Source organism: Parasteatoda tepidariorum, chromosome 6 (assembly GCF_982258835.1).
Source record: "Parasteatoda tepidariorum strain Cologne lab strain chromosome 6, Ptep-v5.0, whole genome shotgun sequence".
Taxonomy (NCBI): Eukaryota; Metazoa; Arthropoda; class Arachnida; order Araneae; family Theridiidae; genus Parasteatoda; species Parasteatoda tepidariorum.
The window spans coordinates 27,089,854-27,112,889 of NC_141760.1; the positions used below are offsets into that span (position 1 = coordinate 27,089,854).

Here is a 23,036-nt window from a genome sequence, read left to right on the forward strand (position 1 = left end):
TGCCCTTTATCTTGTTATTCGACCTCTTACCATAGAGAGATATCAATGGCTGCTTTGCCAATCAAATCACGTTTTTTTGTTAATGGAACTTGTTTATTAACAAATTTCAGAGACAATTATGCCATTTTGAGAGTATTTTACAAAACTTTGTCTCACCGTACGTACAAATAATTAGCCATGTTTAGTAACTCTGAAATATTTAGCTGTTTAGGTAGTGCTATGTCACTTTGGCTGGGTATTTCAATATTTTCTTTTATTGAAGTTGCGGATATTTTAATTGCATTTTGTCGTTGTGCGTATCATACCGTTTATAAAATATTGCATAATCTTTAAAATTTGAACCTACAAACTAACAAATTCCAGCTGTTCATTGATAGGATGTCCAAAAGCACACTTTTGATCATAAAAAAATTTATAACAAGAAAACAAATGAATTTAAAAAAAAAAAATTTGCCGTAAATTCATGTGAGAAAGAATAATTTTTTTTTCAAGAGTTTCCGGTTTAAATTTCAAGAAACTTCGACAGATGGCTCTATATATATTTGCAACAGAAAACGGTTTGAGAAAAATTATCGAAAATCAAGTAATATGATTTTTTGATACATTTACTAATAGTATGAGATTTTTAATTGTTTTTTTTTTATTATATATTGAATGTCTTCTGCGAAATTTGGGAAAAAGTTTTGAACTAAAAACAAAAACTCTATGAAGTTGTTACGCGAAATTCTTGTTTTGTAATACGAATTTATTGCTAGAGTTATTCCTTTCATCTTTACCGTGATCGTCGGACTATCGAAGCAGGGGTGTTATCCCCTCTGTAGAGGATCAAAATTGTGATCGCATGTCCTCGGATCATCCTCAGGGATGTTTCCCAGACCGTAGCCAAATGCCCATTGTGCAGCTCTTTTGCGAAGAAAATGAACCACAACAACAGTCATCTTTACCAGTTTCTTGTTAGAAAATATTCTTGTTACAATCAATAAGCAGCTATACTCCATTGCAAGTTAAGAAACGTCTTTACGTGTAATATTAAACTTGCGATATTTGTAGAGCATTGTCTATTTTTAAAAGTTCTTAAAAAAACGTTCTTTCTGCTAGCTATTTCTTAATCTGCTTATTTTTAAGGTTTTATCTAGATTTATCTCGATATATATGTTAAAGAATTTTTAAAAAACTTATCTATTTAAGTGCACTTTTTATACCTTTTTACTTTACAACATTCATTATTTATTACCCCTTGCTTAGAAAATTTTTAACGTTTCTTCGCCTGCAGTACTTGTAAACTGTTCTCTAGGTTTAATAGTTCTTAAGCAAGTAGTTGCTCATGTGGTGCAATGTCAGTTCTCTTATTTTTCTCCTTCATGTCTTAAGTTTCAGATATTTTAGCCTCTCACAACATTTGAAGCAAGATATTTCAAATAAATAGTGTTTCAAGTGAAATATAAGAGTAAAAAAATGAATACATTTATTATTAAATTTATGCGAGCCTGAAAATCTTTGATACTAAATTGATCCATAGCATTTCCAAGTTTGATGCTTTTTAAATTCAAATAAACATTCATCACAATAAGAAAAAAGCTTCGAACGAAATTTTAAGATACTCCCTGAGAGGCAAAAATACAAGTACCAAAAAAAGTTATTTTCAAGAAAATATTTATATTTTGCGCTGTTAAGTTTTTGCATTCATGAACAACGCCCTGAACAATTTTGCAGTTAACTTTTTGTCAACTAATAGCATCATTACAGTACCATGTTTTATTATTTGTTGCGTGCTGAACATCTTATATCATATATTCCTCAATTCTTTCTTCTCTATTGAAGTATTTTAATGGAAAATGTCAAGTCGTTTTTATTATCTTATTAGCCAGTTATTTACATTGCAATCAATGAAAAATAATATTGATCTATAGGAACTACTTTTCAAACTTAATAGTGTTTACTCTTTCTAAATATTTATTACACCTCAAGATATTATAAACATGTTGTTCATATAAACATTCATGAAAATTGTCGTTTATGTTCAAGTTTATTTTTATTTCAAAGCTGAGTGTCATGATGTAAGCGATTGTCACATTATCTGTCTGAAACTCATTATTTTTTGGTGAAAAAAAGCATGTTAGAAAACTAAAAATTCTGAGGATATTATAAGCTATGTATACTAAAAATGTTGTGCAATGAGATAAAAAGAACTTTTTGAAATAAAGTGAAATGAAATGCACAGAAAATCACGGAGAAGTTAGCTCTATAATTTCAATGTGCCGGCATTGAGATAGTATAAATATTAAACTACTGATGAAAGCGATACTGAGAAAACTGCGATTATAGATCTAAAAATATCTTTGAAAATAAAATTAGATTGTAATAGTTTTTTGGCTTATAATAACAATATATCGCTAGAATTTGTATAATATTTAATGATAAATTAATGAAAACAAGATTCAGTGAAGGTTGAAAGCAACTATACACTTAAAATGATGCAGATTTGCCAAATGTTTAAAATTAAGATTATTGAATTATTAATGTTTTGATAAGGTAGGACGAAATATTTTCTGATAGTGAAAAAAATCTTGAACTTGTGGAAGTGAATTAAGAAATATTTTAAATTGAAAAGAAATAGCACTGAAGAATTTCATTCATAAATCTAAGTTTCTGAAAAGTGAAACAAATCATATTTATCCTGAATTATGCAATATTAAAAAAAAAGTTATTTTTTAAAGCAAAAATGGAACAGAATTCGAAAAAAATAAGTAACTATCTAATGAAAGCTGATTTTGATAAACGAAACTCCCTTCAATTTAAAAAACACCAAACAAGCCTATCTAGCTCGTGGCTCAACTTAATCCTTGAATACGTTTCAAAGAAATCCCCAACTTATTTTAACAAAGACAAAACACTAAACTTTATAGGAACTTGGTCCCTCACATCAAGTTATCACTCCCTGTTACGAATTTTTAAGGAATCACCGATTTACTTCTTTTCGCGAATTGGAAAGGCAAATACAATTGGGAGAAAAACTATTTGGATCCTGTTTTTATTATTAGGAACCATTGGATGCATGTATGAAGCTGTCAGAATTGTAAATATTTATTTCACATATCCTATTGTTATAAATATAGACGAAGAACATGTTTCAAGTATGGAATTCCCTGCTGTAACTGTATGCAATCTAAACCGAATGAGAAAAATTTTTTCACATTGCTTTAATGATGATACATTTAAAAGTGGCTGTGATGAAAATGATAAAGAATCAGGGTTTGTAGGTGAAAATATGTTTATATCGGAACGACGGAAGTTTGTCTCATGCTCCAGTTTCACAAATCAAACTTTAAACAACGCAACAACGACAATTTTAGATTTCTTTTCTAAGTATATGAAAATGGATGAAAATAAGAGGAGGCTTGTAGGACATCAAGAATCCGAAATTATCCTTTACTGTGCATATGATTATCAGTTGTGTTCCACTAACGATATTTCTTATTTTCAAAGCTTACAGTATGGAAATTGTTACACATTCAAAAGACCAGGATTACAAACGTCTTTTACTGGTTACACGACTGGCTGAGAAATGCTTTTGAACATAGAAAAGAAAGAATACATGCCTGTCAGCCCAACTGTTGGTCTAAGAGTTACAGTTCATGACGCATCAGAGACACCAAATCCAGACGAAGCTGGAGTAGACATAAATCCTGGTTATGAAACTTCTATAGCAGTGAAACAGACCGTTATTAGACGTCTACCAGCCCCATTCCGGGATCACTGCATCAATTACACAATCCATGCCAACCTAACAAATCAAGACGAATGCATGAGAAAATGTATTCAAATTCGAAGTTATGAAATTTGTGGCTGTATAGATCCAACTGTATACTGGATGCCTAATATGATGCATTGTGACTTAGAAGACAGAAAGAATGTCTGTTGTTTAGACTTTATACAAAATCAATTCTCTGAAAAAAAGTTTGTTTGTGGGTGTCCTCTATCATGTTGTTCGACACTGTTCGATAAGCTTATATCAACTGCTGTTTGGCCTTCAAAAAATGAATATTTTATTAACAAAACTAATGTGACTAATCTGAAATACTTAAGGGAAAACATTGCACTTTTGAAAATATATTATTCTAGTTTGGCACGAAACGTTTATACTCAATTGCCGAAATATGAAATTTCTGAGCTGTTTAGTCATTTTGGTGGTGAAATGTCATTGTGGCTAGGAATTTCATTATTTGCTTTGATTGAAGTCGCTGAAGTACTTTTCGTTTCATGTTTCTTACATTAAACTAAAGTTATTGTTCCGAAATTATTTTATGGTAAATGATAACGCAAAATATTAAATATGATGGACCGCGACGCATTTTATTAAAAAAAAAGGAATTATAACTATAAATATACAGCTTTCTATACGATATTTTCGAATTTTTTGCACGAATTGTTTTGATTTTGCACTAATATTATTTCCCTGCTTCCTTACATTTCTCTTAATCAGCATTTCCTGAAGATGAATCTTCATGCTCCCCCCTTTTGAGGTTATTTTAGATGCCATATCAGCGCCTAAATTTTTTAACATTTTGGCTGATTTGGCGTTAAAAATGGTACTGGTTTATATAAAAAGTTAGCATGCTTGTAATAAAATAGGAAAGGAAAGTAATGCAAAGCATTTTATTCATTAAACTTGGAATTTCATATCAAGCAAATACCTCAGCAAAAATGTTTTATTTCATGTTTTTAACAGCATGACTATACTTCGGTGTATTTTATTTCTAAAAATCTAGAATAAAATTATAATTAATTCAAATATTTATCAATTCTCAATATAGTAGTAATGTTTCAAGGTATTAAAATAAACTTTTTGAAATGACTTATCTCGACATTCACTCTTTTGAACCCAGATATCTTAAAGTGTTTTGAAATGTCATTTAACATCTTTGTAAACTCAATATACATTTTTTACAACTAGTAAAAAAATCTTAACGTGTTCATCAGCTTAATCTGCAAGATATAATAATACAAACGCGTCAACATAAAGCAGAAGTTTATAAAGCATGTTGCATATATTTTTTCCCTATATATTTTGAAAAAAATTAATAGTTTTTGAAAGAAAATTAATATATGGGATTAAGTAATATTTAAATATTTGAAGTTTTCTTTAAACATCACAAAATGACAACATGTGAAGAAGCTTCAAAAATTTAAAAACGAAAAAAATTTAATAAATATAATAAGTCATTATTTTAAACTAGTGTTGTGAAAATTTACGGGATTCCTTAAATTTACATTTTCTCAATTAAATTAAGCTATGAATACTCATGATTATCTGGCTATTGAATTGTTTGTTATTTTCGAAAAAATGTATCATAAATGACATTTGAGTCCATTATCTAAATTCAGTGAAAGCAATTTGTTACACAATATGAAACGCAAAAAGTATATTTTATTCTCTGCAATTTGAAAAAGAATATTCTGTATGAATAAAGGGTTTTTTATATTTTTTTATCTACTTCCTTTTTCTTTTTTTTATAAAATGTTTTATATTGTACAAATGACACGCAATAATAAAGATAATGGAGATAGAAATTTCATTTAAGTAATTTTTTTTAGCTTTATTGATTTGAAATTGGATATTTGAAATTGAAAAACTCACAATACGTAAAGAGATGGATAATTTAATGTTTTTTATATTTTAATAATTATTCTAAGTAATTTTTTTGAAAATGTAATGGGAATAATTGTTTTCGTTCAAGCTATTTTAATTGTGTATTAAAACTATTATTGAATCATGTAAAGTAAATTATCAAAAACTATTCACGGGGCAAAAAGGCACAAATGTTATTGTTTACAAATATGTGCTGTCATTTAAGTTTGTTGCAAGCTGCACCAACCATGCAAACTAAAGTTTATTAAATAATCATGATTTTAATATTATAATGTATTCTTGATATATTCAAAAGTATTTGATTTAAAACATTCTGAGCTCTAAAATTCTCCTTTCTGACAATCCTGCTATTCTTCACTTATATTTCATTAATTTTAAGAATCATTTCTCCACGAAATCAGGTGAATTTTCACGGAAAGGAACTCTTAAATAGATGACAAAAATGTTTCCTCAACTCGAAACCTCATCTTAGAGCATGGTGGGTGATTGTTAACTAGAATGGTGAAACTAAAATAGGAACTAGACTAGATGATTGGAAATTAAGCGACGGATCATGCCTACCAACTAGTATGGTGTCAAGGAGTTGGCGTCGAATCATGAAATTCAAGGGTTCGAATCGCACTTCAGACAAAGAATATATAATGTGTGTCCAGTTATATATTCTTTGCTCCGGTAATGGGTGTAATTTATTAATCTGCCCTCCTGGCAGTGTTTAGGTGACATTAATCTCCATGTATGGTGTTCACGGTAAAGTATCTGTAAGGGCTGCATGGTGATCACTGTAATTAGAAATCGAAAAATTAGATACATTAGCGTAATAATTTAATTGAAAGTTAATGAAAAAAATGCTATCCTACGCAATAGTAAATGTGAGATGTCATCTTTTCCATCGTCCACCAAGAGCTTCGTGATTTACTCTACAAGTGAAAACCTGGGAATTTGTTTTAAAATTCGAGTTATTTAAGCTAATAACAACTGTGAAAAGAAATAATAACTGTGCAGCGTGAACATAAACCTTTCGTATTTCTTTTAGTGTAAGTGATTTATTTAAAAGGGGATAAAAAATACTCTTTAAATAATTCAAAATCAGGAATTCAATGATTATTGTGCAATAAACATAACTAGAAAGTCATTAAAATGTGAGTGGCTTGTTTAAATAAGTAAACAACAACTAATAACTGAAAACACTCGAGGCACCATTTTATTTAACCACATATTCTCAATAAACATTTCTCCAGAATCTTAGAAATTAATACACTCTATGAAAAATACTAAGTATCATAAATTTGATTTGAAAATAATGTACAGTATTGAATTTTGTAAGATTGCGAACTTTAAGTTTTAAGATATGCCACTTTTTTGAAAATGAATGAGCACCTTCACATTAATTTGAAAATATGTAATCTAATCAATTTTTCATGCAGTTCATAATCAACACTAAATTACCGATTTCTATAGTTTTTATGAAGATGAATGATTTATTTTAAAAAAAACTCGAGTAATCAGATTAATTTGAAAGAACTGTACTATAATTCTATAACTATAATATTTTATAGAAAAGGAGCCAACACCTTCAGACTAACATAACGTATGATGGAGTTCAAAACTCTGAAATATAATGTTCTCACAGTTTTTATGAAAGATTAATTTAAAAACACTAGATACTTTCCTACTTCATGATACTTTTCAACCACATTGACGTGTACTTTATTATAAAGAACACTAATTGATGTTCTAAACAAATATATTTCTGACTGCATAAGAAAAAACTTCTATTAAAAATCCCCCTACAGGTCACGTGAGCAAAATTGAAAAGATTAATCATTTACGGGAAACAGATTCAAAGCTGAGAAAATGCATTTGGTTTTTATTTTTAAGCATAGGGACCAGTTGGTGCGTTTACGCGGTGCAGAAATTTCTGAAAGACCACCTCTGTGACATCTTCAGGGAAAAAAAAGAACACGAGACGAAACTAGATTTCCTAGCAGTTACCGTCTGTAACTTGATTAAAATAAAAACAAAATATAAAAAGTGCATGTACATTGATTGATACCTTTTTGAATTGCAATCTCGAAGTAGGAATGACATCATCTGAACGAAGAGACACTATTTAATGTTCTAGTTTTTCAAAACAAATTATTTTTATTAAGACCAGAAAAACTCTTGCGTTCTTTACTCACTACATGAAAATGGAAGCGTCGGGCACCAATTTTCAGACACAATCCATTACTGTTTTTACAATACACAATTATGCTCTCTGGAGCATAATTCCAGTGCTTAAACAATTCCAGTGTTTGTGATATGGAAATTGTTTTACTTTAAAAAAAAAGTGGCCTGCAGTCTGCATCAACTGGATACAAAAGTGGGTTGGAATTCCTTTTAAATACAGCAAAAAAATAATATACAGGTATAATTTGAAGCTCTTTCATAGGTATGAGATTATCTTTCCACAATGCTTTGGATGCACAGAATATAGAAAAAGATGGAATTGATATTAGTCCAGGTTTTGAGACATGCCTTTGAAACACTTTACAATCCAGCATCTGCCACCTCCACTTAAAGATCTTTGTTTCACTCACCATGAGCGCAATAACGTCACTAGCAAAGCTGAATGTATGAAAATGTGCTTTCAATGTCAAAGCTTGAATCCAATTTAGAAAACAGAAATGGCGTATGCTGCTTAGATGAGGTTCAAAAGCAAATAGCCTGTAATGTTTCCATGTGTGATTACCCCTTATCGTGATATTCAGTCGTAAACCATAAACAGGTGTCAGTGGCTGCTTTGCCAATAAAATCAGAACTGTCTATTAATGCAACGAGTTTAATTACAAATTTAACTGACGACTATGCTGTTTTGAAGATATTTTATGAAACCTTGTATCGTCGAACTCCCAAACAGTTACTTATGTTTAGTAGCTCTGAAATGTCACTGTGGCTAGGTATTTCTTTATTCATTTTCTTAGAAGTTGTGGACATTTTCTTATCTCTACGTCGTCAAACATTTTAGTCTGCTGCTTTTTTGTGACTTGTCAGTCTTACAAGCTACGATCTATATTCCGAATATTGAGGGATCTTTCTATGAGTTCCGTTTTTAACTTTTACTTCGTTAGAAACTGTACATTATTTAAATGCCAACTGCTGGTTAGATGCTTCTTTATAATGATAAAAGCATAATGTACTATTGTGCTCCGTTTTTATCCGTAAAAGCTCACCAACTCCATGAATTATTACTGAATCACATCGCTATTGGTCACGATTGCCTGTCCTAGCATTTATATAGTAAAATTCATTCAAGTCCTTTCTGCTAATTGTTCAACATTCATGAAAAAATGAATGTTAGCCATTTGAATCATTGTCCTGGGGCCCTATTACCAGCTTCACGGAATCTGATTCCGATCGAAATGAAGCTCTCGTGACGTCATAAATCCGTGAATGTCAGTTAAGTCGTATTACGAGTTCTCGATTCCGCTCGGAACTAAATTCCGATGCGAAATTATTACGAATTCCATTCCGGCAGGTTTAAGAGTAAGCGAAATCTAGATTCCGATAAGAGTTTGTTTATTTCAGTGAACAAAATGGTGCCGCTATTGCTGAAGAGAGTGATCGAAACACTATTAAGAGAAAGATCTATCGGCTTAAAAGATTTTGGGTATTCCAATATCCTGACAACAAAATTTAGAAGTTAATTTAGATTGGAAATTAGTTTTTTTTTAAAATGGTGTTACTCATAGGCGAAATTTTAGTGGAAATGAATAATATCGGATTGCGGAAATTGGAAATTAATAACAAAAGCTACATTAAAAAAAATATGTACAAAAAACAACAGAATCTTAGCTAAAAAAAGGAATTACAAAAGTTAGCTATTAGAATTTCCTATATTGTTTTGAAATATGCATGTGTGGGGATTTTACTATCGACTGTGTTATCCTTCAACTCTCTTATGGTACTTTAAGATGGATGCAAGTTAACATGTCTTATATAGTAATGATTTGGTATTTAATATTTATAGTGGTAATTACGCCAGATATGCCGGTAAGGCTTCTTTTATTTTAATCTGGATTGTTTTCTAGGTATTCCACAATCATTGTTTACAGGCGAATATTAATTTTTGTACGTGAAGCCATTTGAAAATACTACGTTGTAATTTCACTCGACACTGCTCTCTGTAGTTCAAATAAACACAAACTTGGTTTTTAGAACACAAAATTGTTGAAAATGTATGAATTTTTAAGCTTTCAGTTCTAAGTTAATGCGATTTTAACTCGCATAGAAGTAGAGAATACAAACATATCGCTGCCAGATTAATAAATTAGAATTATAGTAATTTCCTAATTGGTCAAAGTTAGCCCCGCCTACAAACTTCAATTTCACCGGAATCGTGTGGAATGGAGATTTCGATTCCGGATTCCGATATGCTCATGTTACGGCAAAGATGGTTTTTCGAAATTGGCAATCCGATGAAAGCTAGTTTCCGATCGAAATCGTTTCCGAGCGGAATAAATTTCGATGAGTTTTTAATAGGGCCCCAGGGGCCCTATTACCAGCTTCACGGAATCTGATTCCGATCGAAATGAAGCTCTCGTGACGTCATAAATCCGTGAATGTCAATTAAGTCGTATTACGAGCTCTTGATTCTGCTCGGAACTAAATTCCGATGCGATATTATTACGAATCCCATTCCGGCAGGTTTAAGAGTAAGCGAAATCTAGATTCCGATAAGAATTTGTTTATTTTAGTGATCAAAATGGCGCTGTTTTCCGTCATACTATTGCTGAAGAGAGTGATCGAAACACTATTAAGAGAAAGATCTATCGGCCTAAAAGATTTTGGGTATTCCAATATCCCGACAACAAAATTTAGAAGTTAATTTAGAGTGGAAATTAGTTTTTTTAAAATGGTGTTACTCATAGGCGAAATTCAGTAGTGGAAATGAATGATATCGGATTGTGGAAATTAAGAACAGAAGCTACATAAAAAAAATATGTACAAAAAACAATAGAATCTTAGCTAAAAAAAGGAAATACCAAAGTTTGCTAATAGAATTTCCCATATTGTTTGAAATATGTATGTGTGGGGATTTAATTATCGACTGTGTTAACCTTCAACTGTCTAAAGGTACTTTAATATGGATGCAAGTTAACATGTCTTATATAGTAGTCATTTGGTATTTAATATTTATAGTGGTAATTATGCCAGATATGCCGGTAAGTTTAATCTGGATTGTTTTCTAGGTATTCCACAATCATTGTTTGCTGGCGAATATTAATTTTTGTACGTGAAGCCATTTGAAAACACTACGTTGTAATTTCACTCTACACTGCTCTCTGTACTTCAAATAAACACAAACTTGGCTTTTAGAACACAAAATTGTTGAAAATGTATGAATTTTTTAGCTTTCAGTTCTAAGTTAATGCGATTTTAACTCGCATAGAAGTAGAGAATACAAACATATCGTTGCCAGATTAATAAATTAGAATTATAGCAATTTTCTAATTGGTCAAAGTTAGTCCCGCCTACAAACTTCAATTTCACCGGAATCGTGCGGAATGGCGATTTCGATTCCGGATTCCGATATGCTCATGTTACGGCAAAGTGGGTTTTACGAAATTGGCAATCTGATGAAAGCTAGTTTCCGATCGGAATCGGTTCCGAGCGGAATAAATTTCGATGAGTTGGTAATAGAGCCCCGGACTCGGGACACTTACGGGGAAAATACTGGAAAGATCAGCATAAGATGAGCGATTAATAGAATTACAGTGGTTTCAGTTTTGCCACTGTTATCTCCGTTTCTTGTTATAATTTCTTGTTTGTTTTTCTGTCTACACTTGTCTTATAAACTGACACTAAAAATTAAAAAAAATATTTCAAAGACAAAAAACGTATTCCCTGACAAACGTTGCTCACTTTTATTAGTCAGTTTGCGGCAATCGTAGTTTATACACCGAAAAAATAAGTATGGTCAAAAGTACCAGAATATAGTTAACTTACCAAGTTTCTGATAATTTTATCGATACAATAGATCGAAACGATCTTTATAAATTTTATCGAAGTTTTTTTGTTAGGGTTTTGATAAAATTAACTATAAAATATTGTTTTATAATGTGTGTTAAAATTTGGTAAATGTGGTATAATTTTGTAATTTTATCATGCTTCAGATCATGGTATGAAAACCAATTATTCTATTAAATTTACTTTTCAGTTTTGTATTATTTACTAAATGTGCAGAAATAAGAGCTGCAATTTGTTGAGGAAAAACTGTAATCGCACTTTTCTGAAGCAGTTTTCTTCTACGTCCGCATGTTATAGTTATCAGACTGTCCTGATTGGCCGTTATCTTTCGAGCCCAAGAAGGCTATAAATACCAGTAACTTTGTTTATCAGATGTTCTTTCCTAGTTCCACTTTCCCAATGTATGTTCCAACTGTGTAACTCTCTGTGTTCTAATAAACATGTCTTTCTCCGATCCACTGATTTCGGAATTTCATTACATCAACACAATTAATTTTGAAAGCCTTAGTTTTCATCAAAACTATTACCATTTGAATATTAAAATTACCAAATGACTGGTTTGAAAGCCGAATATTTAAGTTTTATTACCAGAATCAGGATTTTTTTTTACCAGAAAAGACTTTACAGTGTGGTAATTTTACCAGAATTCTTCTCCGTGTAATATTCACTATAAGTGTAGCTCTTCTCAAGACTATGAATGACGACGAATATGCCCAACGAATGACGTCATATTTAGTGCATTGGATTAATTTGTGAGTTTTTCTTACTTCGGTTTTAAGTCATCTAATAGAATATCTGGTTGGCACAATTGCTATATAATATATAATAAATTGTTTTCCTATTAATTATTGAAAACAAGATTTATTTTCCTTTTAAAGCTGTAAGCAGTGAATCTCTTTTATTTCAATCCTAATTATCTGGAACCGGGAGTTAGTTCTCTGATATTCATAGGGTTGTATTGGACAGAGGAGTTTCAGTTATATTGTAAATAGTTAAGGCTGATAAACAGTAGTCTCTAATGAAATATTTTATTTGATTAGAAAATACGGGGAAACTACGTCTTTGGGAAAGGTACGGGTAAACTTCGTAATAGGTGGAAAATAATATGAACAGCTTTTTGCACGAAAGTTAAAATTTTTCACTTAAAATGCAAGTACCCAAAAAAATTCTGTTTGCTTACGCCTGTGCCCCCATTGCCACTTTAATAATATCAAATGTGTTATATTTGTAACTGATTCATATTTCTTATAGTGGAAGTAGGCCGGGATAGCCTGGCTGGCAGAGCGTTAGGCCGATACCCGTCGGCCGAAGACTCCTCGTGTAGTAAATGATGATTGGTGCATATTAAAACAGTCGGGTCACCATGTCCTCTATGCTAGACGTGGACTATACGGTTAAGGGTTTTGCAAACCTAGGTACGTGACCACGTCTAGAAGAAAAGAAAAAAAAAGTCCTCTATGCTTTCATAACAAATCAAATCTCTGTAGGTACTGAATTGCAGAGTGATTGTTCTTTGGGTCTCGACAAAATTATGAGCTGTGGATGTATGAATGCGTCCGCCCTATAAATGGGCTGAGATGTGTGTGTGTGTGCGACTGAGGTAGTATTCTTGGCGGTTGATGGCCAAGAAATACCCCTCTGCCTTAAATTCGTTTGTTTTCCAAGCAGGCTTGCTGGCGTTGACAAGTGACAATAGAAACAAACAACGCATTGAAAGTTGAATAGGGTTAATGTGAATATTTCCACATTGTCCCAATACCATGTGTCTAGACTAGCTTCACAAAGACACGTATTTGCATTATGCCTATAGTGTATCTACCACAACGAAAATGCAATTCCCATTCACTAGTACATAAGACATGTTAACTCGATTCTATGTGGGGGTACCTTTACATAAACGAAGGTTGACATTGTCGATAATAACACTCCCCTCATTGGTGACCCGGACGTGATGTGAACACGCTTAACTTGGGAGTAATGCCCACTACGATATGAACAAGCCTACTTTGATGGATGGTCCACATTAAACAGTTGACTTGCTAGTTGTGAATAGCGATACTGTTCTCCTCACGCTGTTTCTTCTCAGTCTTGATCACACACAACGTCCAACGTATACACTCGACAGCTAAAAGTAACACCAAGAGCGACCACGACCGTTAACTTAATACAGCTCTTACGATCAGCACTTAAAAATTACGGTGTTTTTAATACAGCTGTCCCGGCTTCTCATAAAATAGCAATGAATCAATTAATGGTATCCTTTCATCGAATTCTGTCACAGATATATTTCTGCTGGGGGAGTACTGTAATGTATCTACCACTACGAAAATACAATTCCAATTCACTAGTATATACGACATGTTAACTCGATTCTATGTTGTTTTTATGCCTTTACATAGACGAAGGTAGACATTTTCGATTGCAACACTTCTCACAATGCCTAATGCTGGTTAATTGAAAGTATACAGAGCAAAAATTTATATTAAAATATGTAAAAAATCATATAATCTACAACATAATACCTTTTATTGAAATTCCGAAAATAAAATGTGTTTATAAAAAAGTAAAGGGAAAATTTAAAAGCTAATTTTTCACCGAAAAGCCTCTTTTTACAAAGATCTACTAAATCATTCACTGTCTGATTACCCAACTGCACATGGAAAAGAACATACGATATCGCATAGATGAAATTTGACCGACAGATAAAAAAGTTATTCTTGATGTTCACTTTTGTCCCATGTGCACACTAGCCATCTTCTACCCTAATAGTAAATTAGAATAAAGCATATAAATATAAAAGGATAATATCTTTAAATTAGGGATACATATTATTTTACAGGAAAATAACACTTTAATGACTTTTATTAATTTCATGCTAATGACCAACAAAAAAATAAGGAAATTAAAGTGGAAAAACTGGATCCTACCAGGTGATTTTGCTGGCAGTGAAAATGCACCGATGAAAATTGGAAACTATGTTTAAAAATTATGTTTTTATGTTATTTAGAGATAATTAAATATATGGTTTTACTTTATTCTTATATTAAATTCATTTCTTTTGAATTCTTTGAAACTTTGCATATAGAATTTTAATACTATTAGCTATGTTTTGAACTGAAAGTCAGATCCTAATTGTGATTCTATTATTTTTATCTTGCTTTACTTAAGAATTATTAAAAACTTTCTGTAAAAAAATCAATATTGAACAACAATTTTGGTTCTATTCTACTGTACACTTAAAACTTTTCTAAGATTTTGGTTCAAAACAAAGCTAACCACATAATCGAACTAGAAAAAGCACTTACTACCTAAAGAAGGTACTGTATAGAAGCATTTTCGTCATAAATCAATGATTTTTTAAAACAAATCAAGTGATTTAAATCAATGATTTATTTAAGCAAATCGAGAAGTTTGAACACTGTTACTCAGCTAAAAATAATCATAAGCTTTCATTAATTTACTAAAAACATTAAAACATTAATACAGTGACGATGAAAACTGTACAAAACTAGGCTTAAACTTCTATACTTTTTATAAAATTAAACAACAATGGCATTTTCAAAGAAAACAATCTCATTATAATAATGGATAAATAAAATTCATCTCTTAATTCAAAATTTCTTAACACCCGCAAAATAACTAGTTCCACGACTGTATTATTTTTTTAAAAATTATTTGAAATGATTCTTATTAGAGATCTATGAGTTTACTGATGTTTACAATGTATTTATTACTTCATGAATATAAACAGTGCATAGAGATGGTCAAAACAGTACTAGATTTTGGTATCGGTCTATAATCTTTGAAACTTGACCCTAAAACTGTGATTTAACAATTGATTATCGGAAATTGAATATTTATAAATGATTCTGTTCCCATCAACCAGTTCAAAAAAATTCTAATTGACGAAAATTTCAAAAATTTTGAATACAAGAGAAATAATGTAAAAATTATGAATTATTATTTATAAAAAGAAGAATAAAGAAAGGCTTTCAACTAGTCATTAATTGAGAAATATTTAAAAATATGAGAAAATGAGTTCAGCATTTTGTTTCATATTGATTTTTAGAAAACTAAATCCATAGTGAAAATGTGTTGTGTTGTTCACAACAAAAATCAATTATAGAACATAAAATATTTTGATGAAAACTATTACGTGATAATAACTTTATAAAAAGAGCTTTTATTGAATACTTAATCAATGAAAGCATAAAAGCATGTTTATCTTTTTACAAGCATGTTAATCTTATTTCATGGTTTAAACTACTATATTGAAAGAAATTAGTTTTATGAATTTTGGGAAATTAACATTTGTGAGACACTTTTCCAATACATTAGATAGCGGTGAGACACGATAACGTTTCCAAATTTAAATGAACAGCATTTGCAATTGATTTATTTGCCATATTTTAATAATTATTTTAATAAATTTAATTTTAAAAATGGTTGTTTATTTAAAAACAAAATTCTTAGAATATCACATTTGAATAAAGAAGGCTAAGAAATGCAAACTTTAACACCAAGAGCAGCAATTACGGATTTTCAATTTAGAAAAAAGTAATAAATAGTAAGAAACAAAACAAGAGGTTTTTTCTCAATGTCTTAGGTGAACATCTTGTATATGTCTTGTATAAAAACATATTTGTTCTTGCCCTTTCTTTAAAAAAAGAAAAATAAATAAATAACAATTATTATAATTCTCTATTTTAGTAAAATATTTCTTCTTATCCTTTTTTTAAACTGATAGACTTTCTTGTTTTGTATTCAATTTTAGGCGTTTGATAAATTTCATTTTATAAAAATTATATTTTTAAAAAAATTAATTTTATTTTTCAAAAAAAAATAATAATTCTCTATTATAGTCTAGAATTTTTTCTAAATTTCCCTTTTGTTTTTCTTAAGAGTTAGAATGCTTTCCAGTTACAAAATTTTTTATTCTTACCTTAAAAATTTTTTGACGTTGTTTTCAGCTTCATTTTCTATTCTCTGTATAAGCCATTTATTCTTGTTGTAATTTTATGTGTTTTATGTATGTTTAATGTATGTTTTGTCTGTAGAATGCATGTTCTACTCTCGTGTGCCCTTGAATAGGGCGGGTCGAGATAAAAATAAACAATATCCTTAATAAAATTTCTAAATTTTAAAATACTGACATAAAAATATTAAACTAAAAAGTTCGAAACTTTATATAATTTGCAGAACTTTAACTTCTAGAAAATTGAAAAAGAAATAAAAAACTGCCGTGACCAGGATTCGATCCTGGGTTATTGCGGCCACAACGCAAGGTACTAACCACTATACGATCGCGGCGATGCAGTTGCCTCATTATAAAGTTTTTAAGAGAGCATTTGTTAGTTTTTAAACCTAATTACTAGAGCATTGAGGAAGTTTAGAAAGAAGAAAAAAATATCGTATTGGTGAAACCTTTTCAATATTATTTTATCAGCGTCTTAGATACGGATGAAGAAACATCGACTTTCTCTCTCTTTCACTCCCTCTCTCTCTCTTTCTCCCCTTTTTTCAATAAATTAAAAAATAATGTTTATTGAGAAACTCTTTTTATAGGTAAATTTTTCAAAAGAAAATTTTTTATGCTGAATCATATAATTACTTTCGAACTAAAAAGCATTAAGACCAGCTTAAGACGTGCTCCTTGACTCCGCTAAGTCCCACCGAGTACATGCGATATACGTGCTCTTAAATTCTGTTGAATCGAAAGTGCTGTGGTTGGTCGCTGAGAAGTACCATGGAGGCAGGGATCTGGAGAAAATTTCCTTCCGCTGCATATCTATGTTTGAATTGAGGAAGTGGCCTCACAATTGAGATCCCCTTTGCGAATGATTAAAACTGTGATTGCATATCTTCGGATCCTCTTCAGAAATCTTTCCCAGACCGTCGCCAATAGCCCATTGCGCAGCTCTAGTTGCGTCGTGAATAAAGTATCTATATATTTGAGACAACTTCAAAATCAAATAACTTTTCTTACAACTTATACATTCGTACATTTCTTTGATTCTTATTTTATGTTAATATATTTCAAATTGTACCTTAATGACTTTTTAGCAATCATATTTTTGAGTTCTTTCTTTATTTCCGAGCAGAACCGAATGAGCAAAACTTTTATTGAGCCGAATGAATAACCGAATGAGCAAAACTTATTTTGAAGCATCAAATAACTAACAAGAGCAACCTCAGCTATATAAACACTCTTTTGATAGATCCATAAGTTCATTAATTTTCCAACAGCGTCCCAATGTAGTTGTAGGGAGAATATTACAGTATTTAGTCTCATCAACGCTTTGACACACATTTAGAATTTTTATTAAACATATTTTTTATATTTTTATTCATAATTTTGTATTAATTTAGGTCAAAATACATGAAGAATGTTATATTTAGCATTTAACTAATTTATGATTATGAAATGCAGCAGAAAACACCAATGCCTCTTTCTGCGTTAAGTATAAAGTTTTCCAATATCGGATAACTTCTAAACAGCAATTTTTCATATTTGTATTTATTTGCAGCAATTTAGATCTAAGAGAAACAGTTTTTATGATTGAAATGTCTTTAATTTACAAAATTAATTATCGATAAATTTTGGAACATGAATGAAAGTTTTTCTTTAAACTACTTTTTTATTTTTCATTTTACTACTAATATGATTCTGATAATTAAACATATTTTTTAGTAACTTTTTTCATTATTGAAAAACGCCAAAATATATTTCTACTCGTAAATAGAGAGCCAGAAAAAGAATACATAAAAGGGACACTGATGGCCTATTTAAGTCAAAGGGTTAAATCTAAAAGCGATGTAAATTATTCTGTATATGCAAAACGTCTAATTGGACATCTTCTGCGTCTACGATTTTCGAAGATAACACCGTATTGTTAATTTTTTCAAATCAATTTTGTATACTTTGACTGAATACATATTTAAAGTAATTTTATGTAAAGTTACTACTCATAGAAATGACAAAGATAAAGAAACAAACACTTTTGTTTCTACGTTTACAATGAGCTAAAAAAACGAACCACCCTGAATAACTTTAGATCTAATGATCGGATCTTCACGATCTTGAGTTCAATCTTAATTTTTCTTGAGGTTGACTTCAAATATGCTTATTAATATTACTAAATGCTAGTTAATTTTAAGTTACGAAATCAGACACAACAATATATTTTCTCTGAAAAAAAATTTTTTTTTTCTTTAGATGGATTCGAAATTTCTGACCTCCTGTACCTCCTGATCAGATTTCATAACTTACTTCACACATTAATTAGCATATTTGAGGTCACTCTCTCGAGCCACTATGATTGAAACCTAGATTGCGAAAATCCGATCATTAGGATCAAAAGTTATTCAGGAAGGTCTGTTTTTTTTGTCTAGCTCTGTACAGGTAAATGTAACACGCTTGAACACCTCTCTTGTTATTGCGTTCATATCGTCATATCGTCAATTTTTATCTCTTTTATGTAAGATATAACTGTACACATATTACTAATGTGGTTTCCATTGCACATAATATATTTTTATTGGATTTAAAATTATTTGTTTGCATAAAATAATAACACCAATATAGGGATATTATACTAAAACACAGAATTTAAAGCTATCTAAGGGGTTGGCGAGAGTTGGCGAGCAGGAGGCGCAGCCCACTAGTTTTTAATATATTACTCCACAAACATAGTTCGGAAAAATAAATAATTTTTTTTTTGCTATACAGCTAATACTTTTACTGAGAAACAAGTTTTTCTAGATCATCATCTTCGTGCCCTTTCACTGAGTAACGAATACCACATATTAATTTTGCATGCAGATACTTTAAACATTTTAGCAGCTAATAAATTATTAATTTGTTCCATTGTGCTTTTGTTTTGATAAAAGGAAATGTAGTGATTTCCATAACAACAATGCAACTAGACTAATAATTAAATACAATATCGGATTATTTTTAACTGTAAAGTTTATATTGATCTATTTAAAAAGGTTATTTTGGTTAAATCTTTCTTTTTAAAAAAGATTGAATACAAGACGCATGCAATAATATGTTTTGTTTCAAGCAGTTAACAATATTTGTGCCACCATATTACATCTCAGGATTTGATTTTATTTATTCGTATAATTTTTTCAAATCTTATTTTACAACATGGTATTGATTTACTGATTCCTGCCATTTTTTGCATTAAATAAAGGGAACGCTTACGACAAGATATATTTAAAACTATTTTGAATATGAGAAATGTTGCAGTTACGCGAAGCCTGTGAAAATTGTTATATCGTGATTTAGATATTTTGTAAGTACTTTATGCTACTTTGGTTATGTCTATAGTATGTTTATTTATGTGTAATTTATGAACATAGTAATACCATTGGAAAAAGTATTAAAAATATTTTCCCCGTTTCTAAAATTAGTATGACTCTAGGTTTTTCAGGTCAGCACTCTTCTCGACTAGATCAACTTTAACACTATAATCACAAATAAAAAACTACGGGAGTCGTAAAAATTAAGCTACAATGAGAATTAATTAAAAAAGTCGTGCTGGATTAAGTAAAAAAAGCAGGTCATAGTTCTGCAACTTCTTGGAGTTGATTGTATTTTACGCTGAACTTTTTCTTTTTAATTTCACGAGCATGTATTTTTATTGCGTTTACATTAAATTAATTTAAAGTATTTTCATGTTCTTTTTATAATTAGCTTATTCATAACTACTTTCAGGCTTATTCATAACTACTTTCATAACTACTTCCGGCATTATATGGAATGTCTAAGCATTCTATATAATGCCTAAAACTAACCGGCAAAGTATGAAATGATTTATATTTCGCACATTGCCTAGGCATTCTCTAGAATGATAAATACTATTTAGGCAAAGTATGAAATAAATGTCCTGATGAGGTTATTACGTAAATGATGTTCCTGTTACTGTGAATGACCGAAATCGGTGGTTGTTGACTTTCACCTGTGAATGTTGACAATCACATAGTCGCTTTGGTGAATGTCCGAAATATTTATTACATCCGATTTTATATTAATTAATTCGTGGATATAATTAGATTTATTCAAAATTTTAATACTTACTGACGATAGATTAGAAGAAACGTCAGTGTAGGGTATACCGGGCAGATATATACCGGGCAATGGCACGTGACCTTAAAAAAACATCAGTGCAGGGTACACCGGGCAAATGTATACCGGACAATGGCACTTAACTAGAACTAGTATATATTTCAACATTTACCGAAGGTCTAGTCATACTAGGTCTAGTTAAGTGCCACTGCCCGGTATACATTTGAACGGAATATCCTACACTGATATATTTTTTAAGGTTCAGTGCCACTGCCCGGTATACATTTGCCCAGTATACCCTACACAGATATTTTTTTAAGGTCAAGTGCCATTGCCCGGTATATATTTGCCCTGTATACCATATTCTTGGAATAAAATAAAATGTGGTTAAATATGGTTAGAAAGAACATTATGCATTAATAATGCAAGTTATAAAATAGACAGAACATAAAGTGGAATAGATAGATGACAAAATAGAAAAATCGTTTTTGCACACGAACTGTGACGGAAGTATATTATGAATCCCGCATACAAGCAAAGATCTAAATTTTGAAATATAATTTGGACTCTAATGAAATTTTTCGGATTAATAAAAAATACGCAATATAATACTAATGCATATTAGGAAGGACAACTATTAGAAAAAATTCTTAAGAAACTAAAAATAGAAAATTGAATTATGGATAACTTTGCTGTTCAAAAGATAAATGCAGAAGTGGGTTGTATCTTACCTGGAAGACAGAAAGAGAGGGTAGTAGAATCAAATAATTTACTAATTGTTTTTAATCCGTTGTATTGTTTCAGGTGACTTCATTTGAAAACATTGTGAAACGTAAATATGTTTGCTTTTTAAAGAAAATGGAAGCTCTTTCATCTGAAAAAGGCACAGAGCAGGAAATTCTTGAACCTGCAGTCGTATTCGGGAACTCATCCGTTTATGCCATAGCGCAAGTTGGAAAATCAAAAAATACACTTCGTAAAGCCTTTTGGATTATTTTTCTGTTCATGGCGCTTCTCGTTTGTATTCACCAACTTTATCCCTTTATAGTTGTATATTCACAATATGATGTTATCATTGATTTTCAAGTCGAACATAAGTGGAGCTTGGAATTTCCTGCAGTAACTGTTTGTAATTTGAATCGAATGAAAAGGCAATATATTTCGTGCTTGAATCCAAATGCTCCATTGGACGCTTGTAAGAATAGCGCGCAAGAGGGAAAAACAACATTCACTCTGTCTGAACGAAATACAATAACATCATGCAAAGATCTCTTGTATGGAAATAACAACATCTCGCGACACTCAGGACTTCCATTTTTGACAAGATATTCTCTTTTGGATAAAGAAAAGCGTAAATCAATAGGAGAGCAAGCCAGTAGCTTCATACGCAGCTGCTCGATAAATGGCGCAATTTGCTCTATAGAAGAATTTTCGTTCGTGCAAAGTCTCCGCCATGGTAACTGCTATACTTTTAACAAACGAAAGAAAAATGATTCGAATCCCCTTGTGATTTCAATGAATAAGCTTAATTTAGGTTTGGAGCTAGTTTTGGATTTGCATCTTGAACAATATATGAGAGAAACGCACACAATTGGATCAAAGATATTAATACATCATCCGAAAGATGAACCAAATACAGAGGAAGATGGGATTACAATTAGTCCAGGATTCGAAACTTCAATAAGTATGTCAAAGAGGCAGATCGTAAGACTACCATATCCTTTTAGAGATCAGTGTATTCATTATGAACTTGATGATAAGTATCCTTTCTGCAACCAACAGGACTGCGTTAGAAGTTGCATGCAAAATTTTAATAAACTTGCATGTGGATGCACAGATCCAACTACACCAAAAGCAGATTATACAAAACTTTGTAATATTTCCAATGCCACAGATGTTTGTTGTCTTGATAAGGTTTTGGAAGATCTTACAGAAGACAAATTCAGTTGTGACTGTCCATTTCCTTGTCATTCTGATGGTTACGATGTCCAACTTTCCTATGCGAAATGGCCATCAAATGCATTGGGATATTTTCGGAAATACGATATGATAAATGCAAATAAAAATAAAATTGCGAGAAGTCAGGCAGCGATAAAAATATATTTCTCTGATTTTAGACTAACGTCTTATTTTCAAAAGCCTAAGTTTGAAAAATCGGAAATCTTCAGTCACCTTGGTAGTGAACTTGGTTTTTGGTTAGGATTGTCAGTTTTTGCGACGCTTGAAATATGTGAGATTTTATGGCTGATTATAAATTACTTCCTTAAGAAGCCCTTAGCTTCCGTAAGAATTCGAAGGCAATAA

General features: G+C 30.9%; 1 protein-coding gene across 1 annotated transcript; it reads left to right on the plus strand.

Annotated features, from left to right (window-relative positions):
- The first annotated feature begins 3,565 nt into the window (after nucleotides 1-3,565).
- On the plus strand, nucleotides 3,566-23,036 carry LOC107436378 (acid-sensing ion channel 1-like). The gene is made up of 2 exons (XM_087166774.1): nucleotides 3,566-3,913; nucleotides 21,537-23,036. Exons 1-2 carry the CDS (start codon nucleotides 3,566-3,568, stop codon nucleotides 23,034-23,036), a joined length of 1,848 nt encoding a protein of 615 aa, XP_087022900.1.